This window comes from Cryptomeria japonica, chromosome 2, assembly GCF_030272615.1.
Source record: "Cryptomeria japonica chromosome 2, Sugi_1.0, whole genome shotgun sequence".
Classification (NCBI taxonomy): domain Eukaryota; kingdom Viridiplantae; phylum Streptophyta; class Pinopsida; order Cupressales; family Cupressaceae; genus Cryptomeria; species Cryptomeria japonica.
Window position 1 is genome coordinate 151,361,644 of NC_081406.1, and position 21,215 is coordinate 151,382,858.

Sequence of the window (21,215 nt, forward strand, 5' to 3'; positions counted from 1 at the left end):
TTGGGCTTGGTAGACAACGGACCCAAGCAATCCTTTCATGCCTTATATACTCTCTCTCTCTCTGTTGTGACAGTAGGATAGATTATAACTAATTAAGAATGAATATGTTTGTAGGTGTGAAATTTTAGGTGTGTGCCTTTCCTTGTGGGTGCAGGATATCTTCCTTGAATCTCCACTCTCCAAATATAAGGTAAGCTTCAGGCCCTATCTCTGATTTATGAAATTGTGAATAATTAATTGAGCATTATGATTAGTATCTGATTCAGATTTACTATTATTAAGTTTAGATAGAAATTGTCTCCTAATTAAGCAAATTGATTTTGAGTTACGAATGTATTGAAATAGGTAATTGTTGTTATAAGGCTTATATCTAGTAGGGGGCATTACATAAATTGTTTTAAACTTAAAGCAGACGTTCCACAAAGAACAGGAAATAGACACATTTCTAACATACAGAATTAGATTGCTAAGAATATTTTTTCCTTCTCCTGATAATTAACAGCATTCCAATTCTAACCTCAGTTTCAATAAAAAAAACAGTAATGCTTACAGTTTGTTAAACTGCTGCTCAAACTGGTTTGAGTACAAACGTTGATCCCTGCTAAATTCATTGGCCCTCCACGAATTTTGCCTTGTGTTATTTTGTATACTGCTTCCATAACCCTGCCAAGCCTGATTGTGCTAAGTATTCAACTTCCAACTCATTATATCACATTGGAAATATACTACCTTCATAACTGCTGAGTTTATACAGCAGAGAGGAAACAAAGTTATGAATTTCACTGAGATTAAATCCAATAAAGTTATACCTTTCCATTCTCATAGACTGGATAACCTTGATTCCTTCTAGGAGGCCACTCTAAAGAAGAACCACTGCTTTCCTCTTCCCGAGCGGCTCTTGCATATCTCTTGTTCAATTCATCAAGTTGCCGTTGCACCTCTGGTTTCAATCGTTCCAACTCACTCACAACATCAAGTAATTTCTGTCAAGAAATATACAAGTCTAGTGTAAATCAAATGGTAAGGAAACATATATTATCGATAGCTAAATTCAATTGTTCAAATGGAAGTATGAAGCACAGATGTCTAATGGCATATATACATTCAATTTTACCATTCTGAAAGAAAAAGAAAAACTACCTTCTTGTACTCAACTTTCTCCCTTGAATGAGATTGTTTGAAGTCTCGATGCTGCGGTATAGTTTCTGAAATTAAACTGCAATAAAAGTAAAAATATAAATAAATATCCTATTTATACAATAGAAAATGGCAACTATCGTATCTTTTAAAATGAAAAATATGCAGTATAAATGTAGCACTCCAGGGAAAAAACTTCTTTGCTAGAGATACCGATGGCAGATAATTAGTGTTGTTTAAGCTGAATTGGATATTATCATGTTATGATGAGTACATGAAATAGATAGCTTCATTGGCATTTCAAAACCACATTACAACGAGCCAACATAGTGTTAGATGCCAAAATTGGCCAGCCCTAGAAGCAGCAGTATGTATTAATAAGATTTAAGTATACATATTAGCAGCTTATCATATTGCCCTGCATCGTATGGATGCTCAACTAACATATTTATACTGTAACATCAAGTGAGAAAGAATCCTTGGAAAAACTATTGGCTTAGATCCCATTTGGGGATATTGTCTTGGACATTGGAGACTGAACCCTCTCAAAAGGTCAACCATAATTTCTGAAAGCAATGTTTTACTTCAATACTGTTGGAATAGTGCTTCTCATTATCGTTTATATCATTATCATGCATTTACTCAAATTTGCAGATAGTCTTTGGAAAAATTAAAAGGTCGGGAAAATCTCTATCAATATTTTCATTAAAATGAAAATTGACAACATTTAATCATGAACATGAAATAACTTGTCAAGTTTGAGAACAAGTCTTGAAAACAATAGCAGAGATTGCTTCCCAACAACTTCGATAGATTTTAAACTTTGCTGCTAGCATGAAATTAATGAGATATGAATATGGTTCCAAAAGTTAGAGACAAACATGAAATTATATCCATATGTAAACAACAAGTGAGAAAGATAGAAACATAGGACAAACTGTTGGCTTAAATCCTATTTGGGGACATTATCCTGGCCATTGGAGACTTGATGCTCTCAGAAAGGTCAAACATGATTTGTGAAAGCAGTGCTTCACTATTGGAACAGTGCTTCTCGTTACCATTTATATATCATTTATCATGGGTATACACTCATTTCCAACAGTACTTGAGGAATTAATCAATTTGGAAAATCTATATCAATATTTGTAGTAAAATGAAAGTTGAGTGCATTTAGTAATGAAAATGATGAATTTGTGAAGTTTGGGAACAAGTATTCAAAATAATGGTAAAGATCTGCTTCCCAACTTCTATAGATTTTAAACTTTGATGCTAGTGTGAAAATAATTAGAAATGAATTGCATATGAAAGAAGACATGTTTTAGATACAAACATAAAATTGCTAGCTCAAGGCACCTTGTAGTCTGAATTCCAGAAAATAGTCCTGAAAGAGATGTAGATAACAGAGACTAACTTCTGGAAATGAGGAAGCACATTGCAGCTTCTTGCAGTTATAACGAAATAAATGTTGAGAAAAGAGAAATTTACTTTACCTTGAAAACCTAAGCAGTATGATGTACAAGTCTATAAGATTCTTTTCTTCCCTGTAAATATTTGCCTGTACACAAACGGGCAGAACAGGTAAGCTGATAAGCCTGGTTATATAACAACAGAAATATAAAAAATAGCCTAACTGATACTTATGCCATATAGTCCTGATTTGTCAAACAGTCCACTGCAATGTCAAAAAACTGGAGGTTCCTCCATTATAGCATTTTATGAACTTTTTTTTAAAATCAGATTATGTGTTTTTCACCTTTCAGGACAAAAATTAACAGATAAAACTATACACGGTACAGAGAATAAGCAAACTACAAAACCTAATTATTACAATAATCTACAATTGCCGAATATTGGTTTAATGCAATGTAATGCGAAAGCCATATTAGAAACAGGTTACAACTGCCCGATATTGGTTTGATGCAATGTAATGCAAAAGGCATATTATAAAGAGATTATCTTTATGTACCATTCTTTTGGCAATGAATGTGGTTGGGAACATTGGAAATTGGCTCCCAATAGCAAAGCCCCAGGTTAGAATCCCCAGGACACATGATAAAAAATTTAAAGGTTAAAATAAGTAAAACACTGTATCCAAGTCACTGGCTGCAGAATAATCAGTTCCTGACAGAAGAGACCCAGATCCGAGATGTGACCAAATGCTAAGTTGGGTAGAACAGTGCATCCAGCTTGCTGGCCAAAGAATACACTGATGGACGAGGGGGCAAGGCCAGGTAAAAGTTCTGTGTGAATTTTGATGGAAGCGAATCAATCACATCAGTCATCACCACCAAAACTTACATCCAACAAAAAGTATCCAATGTCATAAGAATAATAGATAATAAGATAGCAATAAGAGGCATATTAAAGTTTTGATATTTACGTATTGCAGAAGTGTTTGTATATTGCATGATGTTCTTTATTACCAATGTTTCAGGTCCATCCTCGTGACCTTTAAAACAACATCATATAAAGATTGTTTGCTGTAAACGGAAATTGTCATAGTAACGAGCTCTGTCATCTGACGAGTACAGACAATGTCTACCCACCTACAGCCTGAGTTGGCTTGGCTTGATGGTGAAAGCATTGGTATTCATTAGTGGAGGCCACAGGTGCAAATTCAGAGGCAGGTAGGGTTGTACACCTCATTGAAGAATATATACAAAATTTAGATAAATAAAAAATTTCCATTCCGAATGCTTGTATAAGATGGTCTCATAATCCAAATTGATGTCTCGCTTGGCTTGGCAGTGACCCAAAGAACGATCTTCACCTTCTTACCTTTCTCCATGTATCCAACTGCGGATCTCCCACACAATACAAATCATGTTCGTTGTACAGAATTTGCCACATGATGGCCAATATTCTTTGCCGTGAGCAGGGCAGGAGAACGAAATCAGCTTAGTGGCCATGTAGAATTCTTAAAAGATTGTTTCTGGAATCAACTGCATATGTTACCATTGATCCCAGAAGCAATCTTTTAAAAATTTGGCTCGTGAGAAATTAAAATTATAATAACAAAGCTATAATCTTTATAAATCTCCAAGTCTCGTTTCATCCGGGAGAATTGGGCGATTAATTCAGCTGTCAACCCATGCCCTCTAATTTTCTGAATTCAAAGGGGGTTTATGTAAACTTACCTGTTTGAGCATGTTGCCGGCGAGTCTGTAGTAAAAGTGCAGGGACATTCGATTGTCCACATCGATCTTCTGTGTGTTTGCCGCTATGCTTATTTTGCTCATTGGCCCCCTCATTTTTGATAATTTGCCGGAGCATTACAGAGGAATGGATTTTAAGCAGGCTTCGATTTCGTTTTCCTTGAGTATTTGACCCTCCTCTCGGGCATATATTTCTTTGATGATACTCAACATGTCGACACCCTGGTCATATGGGCGTGGTTTGGAGTCTCCTCTGATTTTATTCGTCCAACGTGGACGATGATATCATTGTTTAGCTCTAGTGCCACGGTCACATGGGGACCCCCAATGTGCTTGATCATTTAAATTTTGCTTTTGTTTTCTTCCTATATGGAAAAGGCCACCAAGTAGAGAAGTGCTTTTAATTCAAGGATGAAATTGGCAACGTTTGCTTTTTTTCATTTACTCTAATTTTTTTGTTTTGGATGTGTTTTATTCTTTATTTCTAATATTTAATCTTTTTAAGAGGTCTATTATATTCAAGAATGGTGGTAAATAATTTTAGTCATTTATTTATTCTAAATTAAATTTTTATTTTTTATTTGTAAATGTTTTATCAATATTAAAAAAATTGTGCTATATTAAAAAAATATAAGAATAATATTATATAAATATGTACTTTCAAAAAAAAGGTAATTTTTTTAAAATATTAAATAACAAATTGTCATTGAATGTCAACATAATTAAAGTACGTTTCCAAATTCATATTTTTAAAATATTTTCAAAATGAAAAAACATTTATTTCTATCTTTAAAAAATTTAAATTAATATTTTTTATAATAAATATTATAAAATGATATATATTAATATTATAAATTATGAACGAAATGCAGCAAGGCACAACAAATTTGAAAGGCGTAGGGTGGATCCGATCTAGGGTTTCTTAAGAGGAAGAAATCTACTTTGATGTTGGAGTTGTTGTAGCTAAGGATGTGCATGAATTGGAGTGGATGGTCATCATTGGGTGTATCCTCGAGAAGAAATTTGTTATGTGAAAGTTTTAGGAGCGGGTTGCACAAAACTAGTTCAGAGCAAAAAAAATCTTTTCCCTCCTTAATGGCTTATTCATAGTAGATTTCAGCTCCAAAGATGGAAGGGATTGGATCTTGGAGGATTTTTCCTAGAACATCGAGGGAGAAAGCATCTTCACCTAGAAGTGGGAGGGAAATTTTAATCCAAAAGAATTGAGACTATCGGATGGTCCAATCTGGATCTGGTTATACAAGTTTTCATTGGAGTATTGGTTAGTAAGATCAGTGAGAGTATTGGTAGGATTGTGGATGTCCATATGGCCAGAGGAATTTCATTTTTTTTGCAAGGATCAAGTTGTTGGCTATCAAGGATATTCTATCAGGTGTTTGTTTAAGGATGACGATAGGGGATCGAATCCAAACTGTAGAAATAAAAAAGCCCAAGTTTTATTGCTCTAGATGTGGTAGAAGAAATCATAACATTAAAAAATGTTAAATGCCCCCAAGTTGGAATTGGACCCCTAGGAAATTTAGGCCTGTGGCATTGACATCATGCAATTCAAAGGACAAGTCCCCCGAAACCATTAACGTCAACCCGATTTTGGATACTTCCAAGGATGATAACATAAGGAATGGGTAGTATGGGAAAAGTGAAGAGGTGCATGCTTTAGTACCTCCACTTAGCATCTTGATGGGTTCAATAGAAGTTATTGATAAGGATGTTGAACCAAATGCAAAGACATCATTTTTGATCGAACAAACTGAAAAGAATGAAGGTGAAGGGATAGATCCTAAGACCATTGTGACAAATTCGAGTGATGAGAAAATGGTGGAAGGGGAGTTAGAGTTGTTGGATTGTGATAGTTAAGGCTCTAGTAGAGATGAACTAGGATTTATTGATCCTCGTTGTATTGGCCAATGAGAAAATGGTGGAAGGGGAGTTAGAGTTGTTGGATTGTGATAGTTAAGGCTCTAGTAGAGATGAACTAGGATTTATTGATCCTCGTTGTATTGATCTTCGCATCTAATGGAGAAAGGGAGCAAAGGGGGTAAGAAGATAGGAATGGAATCCAATAGGTAGAGGAGGGAAGAAGAGGCTTATGAAAGAAGTATCCCAACATCAAGTTCTACATCACAAGATCCAAGGGAGCAGGTGGCTCCCTTGGAGGCCAATGAAGATCCTCACATGGAATGTCAAGGGCTTATAATGCCCCTGACAAAAGACGTCTGGTCAAACGTCACCTAGACTTGTTGAAAGTTGATATCATCTTGCTTCAGGAGACTAAAATTGACTTGGAGGAAGGTGGTAAGTTTGTTAAATTTTGCAGGGGGTGGGAAGGTTGTTTCCAAGAAGCTCTTAGCTCAGCTAGGGGTATCAGGGTCATGTGGAACCCTAGAAGAGTGACAATTAAGGTAATGAAGGAGTTTTCTTAGATGGTTGTTGAAGTGGGGGCTTTTGACTCAAAGCTCAAATTTCACCTTTTCAATGTGTACAACCCAACTAAGATAGAAGAGAATAAAAATATTTGGACAATTTTAGCCAATGAGATGAGGGCATTGAGTCAGCACAACATTTTGGTCAGGGGCAATTTCAATGCTATTTTGGATCTTTTGAAATATAGTGAGGGTCTAAATAGAATATATCTAGAGTGATGTTGGACTTTAGGAAATTTTTGGAGGAGGTGGGTTTATGTGATTGTCCTTTAAGGAATGGCCAATACACTTGGACAAATAGAAGAGCAAGTTTCACATCTATTTTCGAAAGGCTTGATCGATTCCTTGTTTCTCTTGATGAGTTGCAAGTTGGGATCACTTTGGATTAAAAGGTGGAGCCCATCTTATTTTTCACATCATTTCCAAGTCACTTTGGATCCCCATCCCTCTTCAATATCATCCAAGAATTACTTCAAGTTTGAAATTATGTGGTTTAGGGATTCAGACCTATTAGGATTGCTTGAAGGTTAGTGGCATGAATGCGAGGACATCAGAGGGATAGTGAGCTACAAATTTGTTAAAAGACTATATTTTCTAAAAGAGAAATTGAAAGAGAGGAACATGAGGAGTTCTAAAAAGATTTTCAAGGAGGAGAGAGTAGAGAGTGAGATGTATGTATTAAATAAGAAAGTAATAAAGTTAGGTATGTTTGCAGAGAACTTTAGGTGTGAAAGGAAATTGAAACTCGAGTACTTGGAACTTCTTGCCCTCAAGGATCTTTTTTGGAACAATTAAGCTAGGGAAACTTGACTTCGGGCATGTGATTGAAACACCATGTTTTTCCATGCATCAACTAAGGCTAAGAGGATTTTCAACCAAGTGAAGAACATTGAAAGAGTGGATGGTTTGGTGACGAAAAATGATGAGGAGGTAGAAATGGAAGTGGTCGAGGTGGTATAATTGCTTCTTGCCCTTTATGGGTCCTCTAATGTATATGATATGGAGGGTATCATGGACTCCATTCCATCTTGCATATCTACAGATGAAAATATGTTGATGGATCCTATCATGATGGAGGAGGTCCAAAGGCCACATTTCAACTGCATCCAGACAAGGCACCAAACCCAAATAGATTCAATGCCTCCTTTTTTCAAAGGTGTTGCCATTTTTTGGGAGATAGTAGAGGATTTTAGGAGGAAGAAAAGATTTGTCAAAGACATTGATAACACAATAATAACCCTTATCCCCAAAAAGGATAACTATAGGACATTTGCAAACTACCAACCAATTTCACTATGTAATAATATATAAAAATCTTATTAAAAGTCCCCTCAAACTATTTAAATCTAGTTTTACCTTTGATCATCTCATAAGAACAAAACGGCTTTAATCCTATCATAAATAGTATCTCCTCGATAATGAAGCCATACACTCAATCTCAAGTCAAAATTGAAATCTATATTAATCAAGCTCAATGTGAGAAAAGCTTATAATAAAGTAAGATGTCGGTTCCTCCTACAAGTAATGAAGAGGTTTGGCTTCACAAAATCCTAGAGGGATTCAATTTCCTTTTGTGTCTCTAGTGTTAGATTTTCCATATTTGTCAATGGTTCTTTATGTAGAAATTTTTTATTCTTGTAATTGTCTCCATCAAGGAGATCCTTTGTCCTTGACTCTCTTTGTTATCATGGTGGAGGTCATGGGAAAAACATTAAAAAAGTGGCAACTTTGGAATAGGAAAAATGGGGTGCAGGTGGTTGAGGATATCAACAAACTCACTCACATTCAGTTCGTAGATGACATTACTTTGCTTGGGGAAGAAAAATCGAATGAGGTTAAAGGTATTATAGAAATTTTAGATTGGTATATTCAGGTATTGGGCCAGCAATTGAACCTCGACAAATCTGAGATCTTTTTCAATACTTGCATGGTGGGCCTTTTGGGATTCAAAATTGGTACTCTTCCCTCCAAGTACCTTGTCGCTCCTTTGTTTCAGGGTGTCTGTCAATCCCAACTATGATAAGATGTGTTGTTAAAATGTACAGATATAAGCCCCTTCGTAAAAGGCAAAGTGACTTGCATTAAATGGGAGGATTACCATGGTTAAGTCTATCTTATTTGTAATTCCTACATCTGTTATGTCTTGATTTTAATTAACAACTAAGGCTTGATGAGCACTGGAAAGTTTCCTTAAGAAATTCTTGCGGGAGGCTACGAATGAGATGAGGAGAATCTCCCTAATCAGCTAGGATAAAGCATGAACATCCAAGGAGGCGAGAGGAACAAGATTAAGGAAACTGAAAGAACAAAATCTGACTCTTGGGGTGAAACTAAGATAGAAAATGTTTAAGGAGCTCCAAAGATTGTGGTGTAGGATCCTCCAAAGTAAATACTTGTACATTCAACATCCCAAAAGAATTATGATGATCACCAATCAAGGAGGGGGTTTTGCAATCTATAAGTTTATGATGGAATGCAGACTAATCATCACATAACACTTGTCTTGGAAAGTCAACAATAGGATAATGAAAAAAAATTGGATGACTTGTGGGTGGATTTTCCCCCTTGAAGGATGCAATGGGATTCTTGGATGAGGTGGATTTATTGAAAGCTAGAATTGGGAGAAGTGTAGCTAATTACATTGATCTTGAGATTTCTTGTTTGGGGGACTATGTTGTAAGGAAGTTAAGTAGCATAACAACTTCTTACACTAAGCTTGAGAGGAGGATAATGCAAAAACTTTTACAGACCGTTACAACAATTACAAAAACTTAACAAAAATAATCAAAATATCATGCATACCACAACACAACAACACAGTGATTTACGTTGGGAAAACCCTTTCGGGAGAAAATCCCCACACTCTAAAAGCAGCTCAATATATTATTCAGTGATCAATAACATATTACAATATACTTGCAGAGCAAGCTCTTCGCAAGAGTACCGGTAATTAGAGACTCAAAGGTAAATCAATCACCATAAAACTCTTACACACAACCTCTATCTCACACACCTCGTATATAGGAGATACAATACAAGAAACCATCAAACGGTATTACAAAACCATGGGCTAAAACCACCCAATAAAGTAGAGTCGACCTTATCTCCCTTCTAGATGCCCTATGACATGTTAAAAAACACATCAACATGTGTCCCTCCATTTTGTAGCTCATTTATGTGTTTGATACATTTTATATTTCCTAGTTCATGAGTACAAAATTTTGGAGGCCATAACTTGAGAATCGTGTGTCCTATTGATGAATCGTTTGAAGCGTCGGAAATCTCGCGAAGTGCTCTATTTCCTCATAAACCGCTCGACTATTTACACCCACTTTTCAGGGCATTTTGGGGTCTCTAAAGTCCTCAAAATTAAATTTAAACCTTTCATTACACCCCTCCAAAATGAAAACTTTAATATTTTCAAAACTAGTCATGATCTTGCGACGTAACTTTACCGAAATGCTTATCTAGCCAACCAGAAGCTTCGAGAAGAATTTTTCACCATTTTGTGCTCAAGCAAAAACTTACTTTAAATAGTAATCTCATATAAATGCAAGGTTGAGACTCCATTTTTTCCAACATTCTCCCACTTGTCGAACACCTTGCAAGAGCAAAGGGAGTATCAAAACAATAAATCAATTGCTAGGGGACATGAGGCTCATAAACTCTGAACACCATCTGAACTTCTCTATGCTCACAACCTTAGTTAAAGCATCTACAACATTCATCAAAGTTTCTACGTTAACCAGTTTCACCCTGCAATCTTCGACCATGTCTCTGACAAAACGATATTGAATATCAATATGTTTGGTTTGGGCATGAAATGTCGAGTTCTTAGCTAGACAGATCACACTCTGACTATTGCAATAAACTATCACTGCACCTTCTTTTATTCCAATATCTAAACACAATCTCTTAATCCAAATGGCTTCTTTACAAGCATGAGTAGTTGCCATATACTCTACTTCAGTAGTGGACAAAACAACCACAGCCTATTGTCCACTCATCTAACTAATTGCACCACCAAATAAAGTAAACACATAAGCACTGGTGGATCTTCTGTTATCAATATCACCCACTTAGTCTGAATCCACATAACCATGAATATCAAGGGAAGTCATGTCTCCAACCAAATTACCATGATAACACAAAGAATACTTTGAGGCACCCTTCAAATATTTGAATACTCTTTTGACTGCATCCCAATGAACTCTACCGGGATTACACATATATCTGGAAATAACTCCCACAACTTGGGCAATGTTTGGTCTGGTATAGACCATAGCATACATCAAACTTCCAACTGCACTTTGGTAAGGCACTCTACTCATGTCTTCCATCTCCAATGGGGAAGTAGGACAATTTGAAGCAGATAATTTTGTTCCAACTACAAAAGGAACACATAATGGTCTACAATCTTGCATGTTGAACCTCCACAAAATTGAATTAACATAATTACTCTAGCCTAGCCATAGCTTTCTGTTCACTTTATCTCTTCTAATTTCCATCCCAAGAATGTGCTTTGCATCACCAAGATCTTTCATTTCAAATTTAGCAACGAGCTAAGACTTTAGTTATGAAATCATACCTTTCCCTTTACAAATGAATAACATATCATCAACATACAATGCAACGTATAGAAAATTATCACCATCAGATTTATAATAAACATAGTGATCTGATTTAGAATGCTCTAATCCCAAACTCAACACATATGTATCAAATTTATGGTACCACATCCTAGGACTTGGTTTGAGGCCATAAAAAGATTTCTTTTAATTTACAGACCAAATTACTTTTACCTTTTACCACACAATGCTCTGACTGTGTCATATATTTATCCTCCTTCAAATCACCATGAAGGTAAATAGTTTTCACATCCATTTTCTCAACCTCTAAATGATAACTAGCAGCAATAGAAAGAAAAAATCTAATGGATGTCATTTTTGCAACAGGAGAAAACATCTCACCGTAATCAACACCCTCAACCTGAGAGTAGCCTTTTGCAACCAACCTTGCTTTATACTTCTCAATGCTTCCATCTAAACCAATATTTTTCTTGAACACCCATTTACAACCAACAGGCTTTTGTCCTTCATGTAATGGTACAAGATCCCATGTATCATTCTTTTTCAAACCTGCCATTTCTTCTTCTATAGCAATCTTCTAGGATTCTGCATCATTCATACCTAATGCCTCTTCTATAGATCTAGGTTCATCCATATTTGTATTCGAAGCAAAAATACATCTTCAATCATCAAGTGAATACCTTTTAGGTGGATGTCTATGTCTTGTAGACCTTCGAACAAGCTGAGTTGGAGGTTCTTCCTCCTCTTTTGAAGATTCAAAGCTAGATGAGCTCTCCTCAACTTCTTGCCTATCAAGTGGTCTCAATTCAACTCTTTTAGGTGTAGAAGGGAATTGAATCACATATTTCTGTTTAGTTTGTTTCAGCTGCAATGTAACCAAAGGAGACTTAATTTTGCTAAAAATAACACTTCTATGAATTACCGTTTATGCAACAGGGTCCCAAAGCTTGTCTCCTTTTACACCATAACTGTATTTGATGAAGATACATTTCACAACCTTGTTCTCCAACTTTGTTCGCTTCTCCTTTGCCACATGTGCATATGCCTCACAACCAAAAACTCTAAGATGTCTCATTGAAGGCTTATGACTTGACCATGCTTCCATAGGCATTTTATCAACAAGAGTTGATGTAGGAGACCTATTAATCAGGTAGCAAGCAATGGAAACAACTGCAGCCCAAAAAATTTATTCTAGACCAACACCACTCAACATATTCCTAGCCTTCTCCATCAATGTCATGTTCATTCTTTCTGCAACTCCATTCTATTGTGGAGAATACGGAGTTGTCTTCTGTTTGTTAATACCACAGTCTTTATAGAAAAAATCACCGCCATTATCAGTCCTCAAACATTTAATTTTCTTTCCAGTCTGCAACTCAACCATTGCCTTAAATTCTTTAAAACGAATGAAAACTTCATATTTACTCTTTAAAAAGTACACCCATGTCCTTCTACTAAAATCATCAATAAATGAAACATAATATGTGGATTTCCAATCGAAGGAACATCTATAGGACCAAACACATTATAATGAATAAGATCCAAAACTCCACAAGATTTATGAGAACTCGAGTAAAACTGAATGCGGTTTTGTTTTCCATAAATGCAATGCTCATAAAAATCAAAGTCAAGATTACAATCATTCAAACCTTGAACATGGTTTTTATTTTTCAAAGTTCTCAAACCCTTTTCTCCAATGTGGCCAAGTCTCTGGTGCCATAAAATAGTCTTCTCTACAGGTAACTTTGCTTCAGAAGAAAGAACACCCTTAAGTACCCAAAAGCCATGTCTATCCGTTGAAGGTGAAACCCTCAAATCTTCCGACGAAGTATCCACAAATTTACATTGTACAAAAGTGCTATTACACTGAACATTGTATGCCTCTAGCTTATACAAAGTGTCAAACCTGACACCTCTAGCAATCACCATAGCACCCTTAATAATGTTACATCCTGCATCAAAAAAGACTACCTCCACACCCGCATCTATCTGTTTGTTCACAGATTAAAAAAAAACCATTTTAAACCAGGGATATGCAGTACACTGCTAATCCTTTTTATTCTACCATTACGAAACATGATCCTAACTTTACCTCAACCAACAATGTCTAAATATGAATCATCACCCAAGTAGACCTTGCCTCCATTAAATTCTTCATATTCAGAAAACCAATCTTTATTGGAAGTCATATGAAAAGATGCATCTGAGTCAATTAACCACGCATCATTACCTGCATGAGTAGCCAAAGCTGCAATAAATGCATGACCATCTTCCTTCTCGGACTCAGAATAAAAATCAAATTTCTTATTTTTCTTCTTTTTCTTCTTCTTTGTAGTCCTTACGGATGTGACCTAGTTTAGTGCAATTCCAACATATGACTTTGGACTTGCTAGGAGATTTGGATCTCCCTTTGGATTTGGACTTATTGCACTTCTCATTCTTCTTGCCTTTTTCCTTAGGTCTTCCACGAACAGTTAGGGCTTCCTTCGAATTGATGGATACCTTCCTTCATATCTCTTCACCAAGTAGGGCACCCACAACATCTTCAAAATTCAAAACAACATAAGTACTACCGATAGCCATAACAAGAGAATCCCACGAATTAGGCAAAGATCAAAGCAAGATCTAACATTTCTCCTCTTCGTCCATCTTAACACCAACAGATACTAATTAATCCACCAACATATTAAATGCTTCTAGGTGGTCTGCAATTTGTCCACCCTCTTCCATCTTCAAGGAATATAATTTCTTCCTCGAGAAAATCTGATTCAATAAGGATTTTGCTTTATACATTTCACCAAGCTTAGTCCATAACTTCTTTGCAACGTTCTCTTCATGGACATTGATTAGAACAGAGTATGTCAGGCACAATCTGATCAGACCCTTAGCTTTTGGATCCATAACATCATACTGATCAGTCGCAGTAGGATATGCAGGTCTTGAGACATTCACATCAACTACATCCCACAAATCTCGATCTATTAGCAATCTTCCATCTTTAGCTTCCACATCTAAAAAATTACTACCATTAAATTTCTCCACCTCTATTCTCCTTGACAAACTTGCCATCTGAAAATTCCTGCAACAAGGTCAAAAAGTGTTTTATGCACAAGCTCCCACTCAAATTTGGATTAGTTCAAAAAACCCAACAACCCACAAGTGAAACCAAAGGTGATCAGGCTCTGATATCACTTGTAAGAAATTTAAGTAGCAAAACAACTTCCTACACTAACCTTGAGAGGAGGATAATGCAAAAAAAATTACAAATCGTTACAACAGTTGTATACACCTAAAAATGGTCTGAAGATAATAATCTAATTAAGCAATTATTTAATTAATTCCCCTTCCCAATTTGATTAAATTCTCCCATTCATCTACTTATTAATAAATCTAAGGATTTATTTAATAAATTCATTTCAATAGTCCCCTTTGATTAATCAATCTGAATTAATTAATCCTCCTCCATTTAATTCATTCTTCTAATCCCCTAATTAATTAAAATAAATCAATTTATGAGTTGTTGAAAGTTAATTAGCCTTTTCCTATTATTTGAATTTTTAAATTTAAATTACTCACATGCCTCCTAACTTCTAACCACCTCCCAACCATCCTCTAACCTCAACCATTCCACCTAACCCTATCCTATCTTTCACATCCTAACCTCCTTATCCTAACCTAACCTCCTATGGGTTGGATATCCTCCCCTTGAGACACATGGCACTTATGCCACATGTCTCCTCCCTTGGACACTTGCCCTCTTATGAGCAAGGCTCCTTGACACTTGTCACCATAGAGATGACAAGTGTCCCTTCCTCCAACCTCTTCTCCAACTTCCTCAATCTTGGCCCAATCATTTAATTAGTCCCCCTTCCCAATTTAATTGAATTCATTAGCAATTTGATTAAATTCTCCCATTCATCTACTTATTAATAAATGTAAGGATTTATTTGATAAGTTCATTTCAATAGTCCCCTTTGATTAATTAGTCTGAATTAATTAATCCTCCTCCATTTAATTCCTTCTTATAATCCCCTAATTAATTAAAATAAATCAATTTATGAGTTGTTGAAAGTTAATTAGCCTTTTCCTATTATTTGAATTTTTAAATTCAAATTACCCACATGCTTCCTAACTTCTAACCACCTCCTAACAATCCTCTAACCCCAACCATTCCACCTAGCCTGGGTTTAACTAACCCTATCGTATCTTGCACATCCTAACCTCCTTATCTTAACCTCCTATGGGTTGGATATCCTCCCCTCGAGACACATGGCACTTATGCCACATGTCTCCTCCCTTGGACACTTGCCCTCTTATGAGCAAGGCTCCTTGACACTTGTCACCGTAGAGATGAAAAGTATCCCTCCCTCTAACCTCCTCCAATTTGACCCTTGATATCTTTAGATTCAATCTTGATCATTGATTCTCGCCACCACAGTTTTGGCCTTGGAATTCCTATAAATATCCCTCATTTTGGAGCACAAAGGATCCCATCTCATAGCATTTCATGCATTGTTACTATAGGCATATCCATTTTAGTATATATCATTTAAGCATTGTTATTATAGGCAATTGCATCTTAGATCTAGCTTAATTTGATAATTTTCTAGCATAATTGTTGCATCATGTAGCTTAACCAATATCTATTCTAGCTTAATTGCATCATCATATTAGCTTAATCATGCATATCATTAGCTTAATTAGCCTCTTGGATCAATCTATCATAATCAATCTCATCTAGCTTGCATATCATATCATTTTAAATTCTTCATCTAGGTGTAGTCAAGTCACTAGGATTGCTTATCTAGATCTGAGAGCAAATCCATACTCGCATCTCTTAGGAGGTGATAGGTCGCTTTGTCGTGGTTTATCTTTCATTTTATTTTAATTTGCTAACCATGCTTGTAATGATCTATTGAGTGTTTGTGTTGCAGATGTAGCTACCCTACTTCACACACATGACAACAGTTACATAAAATTAACAAAAATAATCAAAATATTATGCATACCACAACACAATGATTTACGTGGGGAAAACCCTTTTGGGAGAAAAACCCCATACTCCAAAAGAAGCTCAATATGTTATTCAACAATCAATAATAGATTCAATATATTTTCAGAGTAATCTCTTCACAGGAGTACTAGTAATCAGAGACTTAGAGGCAACTCAATGGCCATAAGACTCTTACACAACCTCTATCTCACGTACCTCATATATAGGAGATACAGTATAAGAAATTCGTCAAATGGTATTACAAAACCGTAGGCTAAAACCACCCAATAAAGTAGAGCCAACCTTATCTCCCTTCTAGATGCCCTATGACATGTTAAAACACACATCAATATGTGTCCCTCCCTTTTACAACTCATTTATGTGTCTGATACATTTTATATTTCCTATTTCAGGAGTACAAACTTCTGGAGGCCATAACTCGAGGATCGTGTGTCCTATTGACGAACTGTTTGAAGCGTCAGAAAGCTCATAAATTTCTCTATTGCCTCGTAGATCGCTATACCATTTATGACCACTTTTCGTGGAGTTTTCGGGCCTCTAAAGTCCTCAAATTAAATTTAAACCTTTCATTGCACCCCTCCAAAATGAAAACTTTAATATCTTCAAAAACTAGTTGTGATCTTGCGACGTAACTTTACCGAAATGCTTATCTAGCCAACCAAAAGCTTCTGGAAGAATTTCTCACCATTTTGTGGTAAAAAAAAACTTACTATAAATAGTAACCTCATGTAAATGCAAGGTTGAGACACTATTGTCCCCAACATTCTCCCACTTGTCAAACACCTTGCAAGAGCAAAGGGAGTATCAACACAATAAAACAATTTTTTAGGGAACACCATCTGAACTTCTTTGTGCTCAGAACCTTAGTTAAAGAATTTGCAACATTTATCAAAGTTTCTACGTCAACGAACTTCACCCTGCCATCTTCAACCATGTGTTTGACAAAAAGATACTGAACATCAACATGTTTGGTTCATGCATGAAATGTCGAGTTCTTAGCTAGACAGATCGCACTCTGGCTATCACAATAAACTGTCATTGCACCTTGTTTTATTCCAATATCTTTACAAGCATGAATAGCTGCCATATACTCTACTTCAGTAGTGGACAAAGCAACCACAACTTGTTGCTTACTCATCCAACTAATTGCACCACCAAATAAAGTAAACACATAAGCACTGGTGGATCTTCTGCTATCAATATCACCTACCCAGTTTGAATCCATATAACCGTGAATATTAAGGGAATTCATGTCTCCAACCAAATTACCATGATAACACAAAGAATACTTTGAGGTACCCTTCATATATCTAAATACTTTGTTGACTGCATCCCAATGAACTCTACCAAGATTACATATATATCTGGAAAGAACTCTCACTACTTGGGCAATGTCTGGTCTGGTATAGACCATAGTATACATCAAACTTCCAAATGCTCTTTGGTAAGGCACTTTGCTCATGTCTTCAATATCTGATGGGGATGTAGGACAATATGAAGTAGATAATTTCGTTCCAACTGCAAAAGGAACACATAATGGTCTACAATCTTGTATGTTAAACCTCCGCAAAACTAAATTTTTGGCCTAGCCATAGCTTTTTGTTCACTGTATCTCTTCTAATTTTTATCCCAATAATGTGCTTTGAAACACCAAGATCTTTCATTTCAAATTTAGTAACGAGTTGAGACTTTAGTTCTCAAATCATACCTTTCCCTTTACCAATGAATAGCATATCATCAACATACAATGTAATACACAGGAAATGATCACCATCAGATTTATAGTAAACATAGTGATCTAATTTAGAATGCTCAAATATCAAACTTAACACATATGTATCAAAGTTTTGGTACCATATCCCAGGACTCTGTTTGAGGCCATACACAGGTTTCTTTAATTTACAGACCAAATTACTTTTACCTTTTACTACATAATGCTCTGGTTGTGTCATATAAATATCCTCCTCCAAATTACCATGAAGGAAAGCAATTTTCACATCCATTTGCTCAACCTCTGAATCATAAGCAACAACTATAGAAAGCAAAAATATAATGGATGTCATTTTTGCAATAGGAGAAAATATCTCACCATAATCAACACCCTCAACCTAAGAGTAGCCTTTTGCAACCAGCCTTGTTTTATATTTCTCAATGCTTCTATCTGAACCAATCTTTTTCTTGAGCACCCATTTGCAACCAACAAGCTTTTGTCCTTCGGGAAATGGTACAAGATACCATGTATCATTCTTTTTCAAAGTTTCCATTTCTTCTTCCATATCAATCTTCCAAGATTCTATATCAGTCATACCTGATGCCTCTTCTACAGATCTAGGTTCATCCACATTAGTATTCAAAGAAAAAATACATCTCCAATCATCAGGTGAATACCTTTCAGGTGGTTGTCTATGTCTTGTAGATGAAGCTGAGTTGAAGGTTCTTCCTCCTCTTTTGAAGATTAGTATATATATTCTGAAACTTTAATATCTTCAAAACTAGTTGTGATCTTAAGACTTAACTTTACCGAAACATTTATCTAGCCAACCAGAAGCTTTGGGAAGAATTTCGCACCATTTCATGCTCAAACAAAAACTTATTATAAATAGTAACCTCATATAAATGCAAGGTTGAGACATAATTTTTCCCAACATTTACAAGGTGGATTAACATCAATGATCTCCCTCTATCGATGGGATTCAAACAAAATTTACAAATTTAAATGGCTAAGAGACAGATCACACTAAGTTCTTGTTGACCCCAATTTTAAAACTTGATTAATTTAAGTTTTGTGTTGAATCTTGTATTAAGAGCCTCATAGGTATAAATTTATCTAATTATCATCCAATATTTAATTGTTCACCCCATGAGTTCAACAATTGAAATTTTAAGTCTTCGTGAGGTTATAAATCTTACATAAGTATCAATCTCAAATCATGTTTGATGTAAGGAAAATAGTCAGGACATTTTGTTTAGATATTCAAGTTGATTGATTTTTCACAAAGCTTGACACTAGTCTTGAATAAGATTAGTAAGGCAGATGAACCAGAGATAGGCTCTTTTCGGATACATTCAAAGAGTTTGTGTGTTTATCAATATCAAAGTTGACAATTTATGGAATGGATAAAGGGGAGGAGTCCAATATGAAGTTGCAAGAAATTGGTGATATATCTCTTTTATCACCCAGTGTCTTATCAGATTCACAAAGTGTTGAAAATTAGTCGTATGATTAATATCCAATTCACTTTCAAATTCGAAACTCTCTCCACTCAAAACCGGTTGTTGCATCAAACTTACCAAATGCCCGAGATGATGTCGGTGAAGTTGGCCAAAAGATAAATAGGCCGAATACAAATATGAGCAACCAACTTTAAAATTTGAGCTGACTAGCAAAGCGATGTGTTTAAAGAAAAGTTTAAATTGGTGGTTGTCGGCAACTTGTGTTTTCTCCTTAAGTCACCGATGAAGTTAAGATTAGTTTCAAACACTCTAATCATCGCATTATCCACCTTAACCGACAGCTTTCTTCATGGATCGATATGGACAATGCTAGTTGGCGAATATAATCAATCTTATCAGATAATAGAGAAATTATCAAGTCATCAGCCAGTTGGCTAAAGTAATAAAGTGACCATAACACTTGAAGTTATATCTTCATCGACAACTTGGGAGATTTTTAAAAGATGACATCTCTTTTGCGGTTTCGCTTTAACCTCCATCTGGCATCGTGAATGCACTACGTGGTCCACGACTGAAGGATAATGAATGCACGGTTACTTTTATAACTAACTCCTTATTCTAAAGTATAGAAAGGTCGATAGTCTTGAAATTGTAGATGTATCACGCAACATAAATGTGCCAAATCTTCATGTAGTCATTTCGAAGCTTTTGCCAATGCATGCATGCAAGGAAGATAACCAGTTTTGATGTTGAATCTGCACGTTACTTATAGATGAAGTCATAGTATTTTGAATGAGATTAGTTTCTTGGATTGTTGATATACATGCAAGGGAACCGAAGATCCATGTCCATCCTCTCCTCCACAGACATGCACCTCAACGTACGTGAAAGATCAACAGTATCCTCAAGCAAATGATATAAAGTGTAGATAAAGTTGCCATTCACGATTTATTGAATCATTATTGTGCATGCAAAAGGAGCTGAAGTCTCTTGCTGACCCTTTCCTCCATGGACATGGATAAATTTGTTGAAGGTGAATGTGTCAAAGTAACTATTCAAGGTTGAAGCTAAGTTGTGCAGTCGGTTTTCCACAAATAACATCTCATGGCATATTTAGTGCACAAAATGGATTTGTTGAAGATGCTATAGAAACTTTGAAGCAAATGCAATTAGCAGGTGTTCAACCATGTCGATATCTCCCTTGCTTGCAATTTCAGTTTTGTGACTCAAAGAAATGTGATCTCATGACAAGCAAAGATTGCAGAATATGCACAAATCGGTCTGTTAAAAAAATAGAAGTCCTTAGAAATTTTCAAGTCGATGTAATTGGCAGGTTCGAAACCAAATTTTGTGCAACCTTTGCTAGTATCCTTCCCGCTCTAGCCGAAAAGAGATCTTTGGAATAGTTTATCAACATTCATCAAGGCATAATGGAAATGAGATTTCTGTCAGTAATTATAGTTTTAAATGCATAGATTGACATGCAAATTGGAAGCATAGGCATGGAACTAGATTGTTGTTGAAATCTCTCAAAAGAGTTGTCATCGATTGGAATGCAGTGCTTACAAGATTTGCAGAAAATAGAGGTATCAATAACCTTTAGAAATTCTCCGATAAATGCAAGTCGCGAGTGTAAAGACAGATTCTAGCATCTTTGCTGACATCTTTCATCTTGTGTCGACGTACAAACTTTCAAGCAAAT

At 35.8% G+C, this 21,215-nt stretch overlaps 1 protein-coding gene across 4 annotated transcripts in view; it reads right to left on the reverse strand.

Annotated features, from left to right (window-relative positions):
* Positions 1 to 4,519, reverse strand: part of LOC131071364 (AMSH-like ubiquitin thioesterase 3) — a 50,348-nt gene extending 45,829 nt beyond the window's left edge. For 2 of the 4 annotated variants that reach the window (XM_058007173.2, XM_058007170.2), the window contains exons 1-5: positions 4,275 to 4,519; positions 2,628 to 2,692; positions 1,141 to 1,216; positions 810 to 983; positions 551 to 663 (exon numbers count right to left, since the gene is read on the reverse strand). In XM_058007173.2, coding sequence (XP_057863156.2) covers positions 551 to 663; positions 810 to 983; positions 1,141 to 1,216; positions 2,628 to 2,692; positions 4,275 to 4,388 — 542 coding nt within the window. In that variant the 5' untranslated portion in view covers positions 4,389 to 4,519. Of the gene's footprint in view, positions 1 to 550; positions 673 to 809; positions 984 to 1,140; positions 1,217 to 2,627; positions 2,693 to 4,274 lie in introns of all 4 variants that reach the window. The other 2 variants (XM_058007171.2, XM_058007169.2) reach the window with 1 other exon arrangement.
* Between the last annotated feature and the right edge of the window lie 16,696 nt (positions 4,520 to 21,215).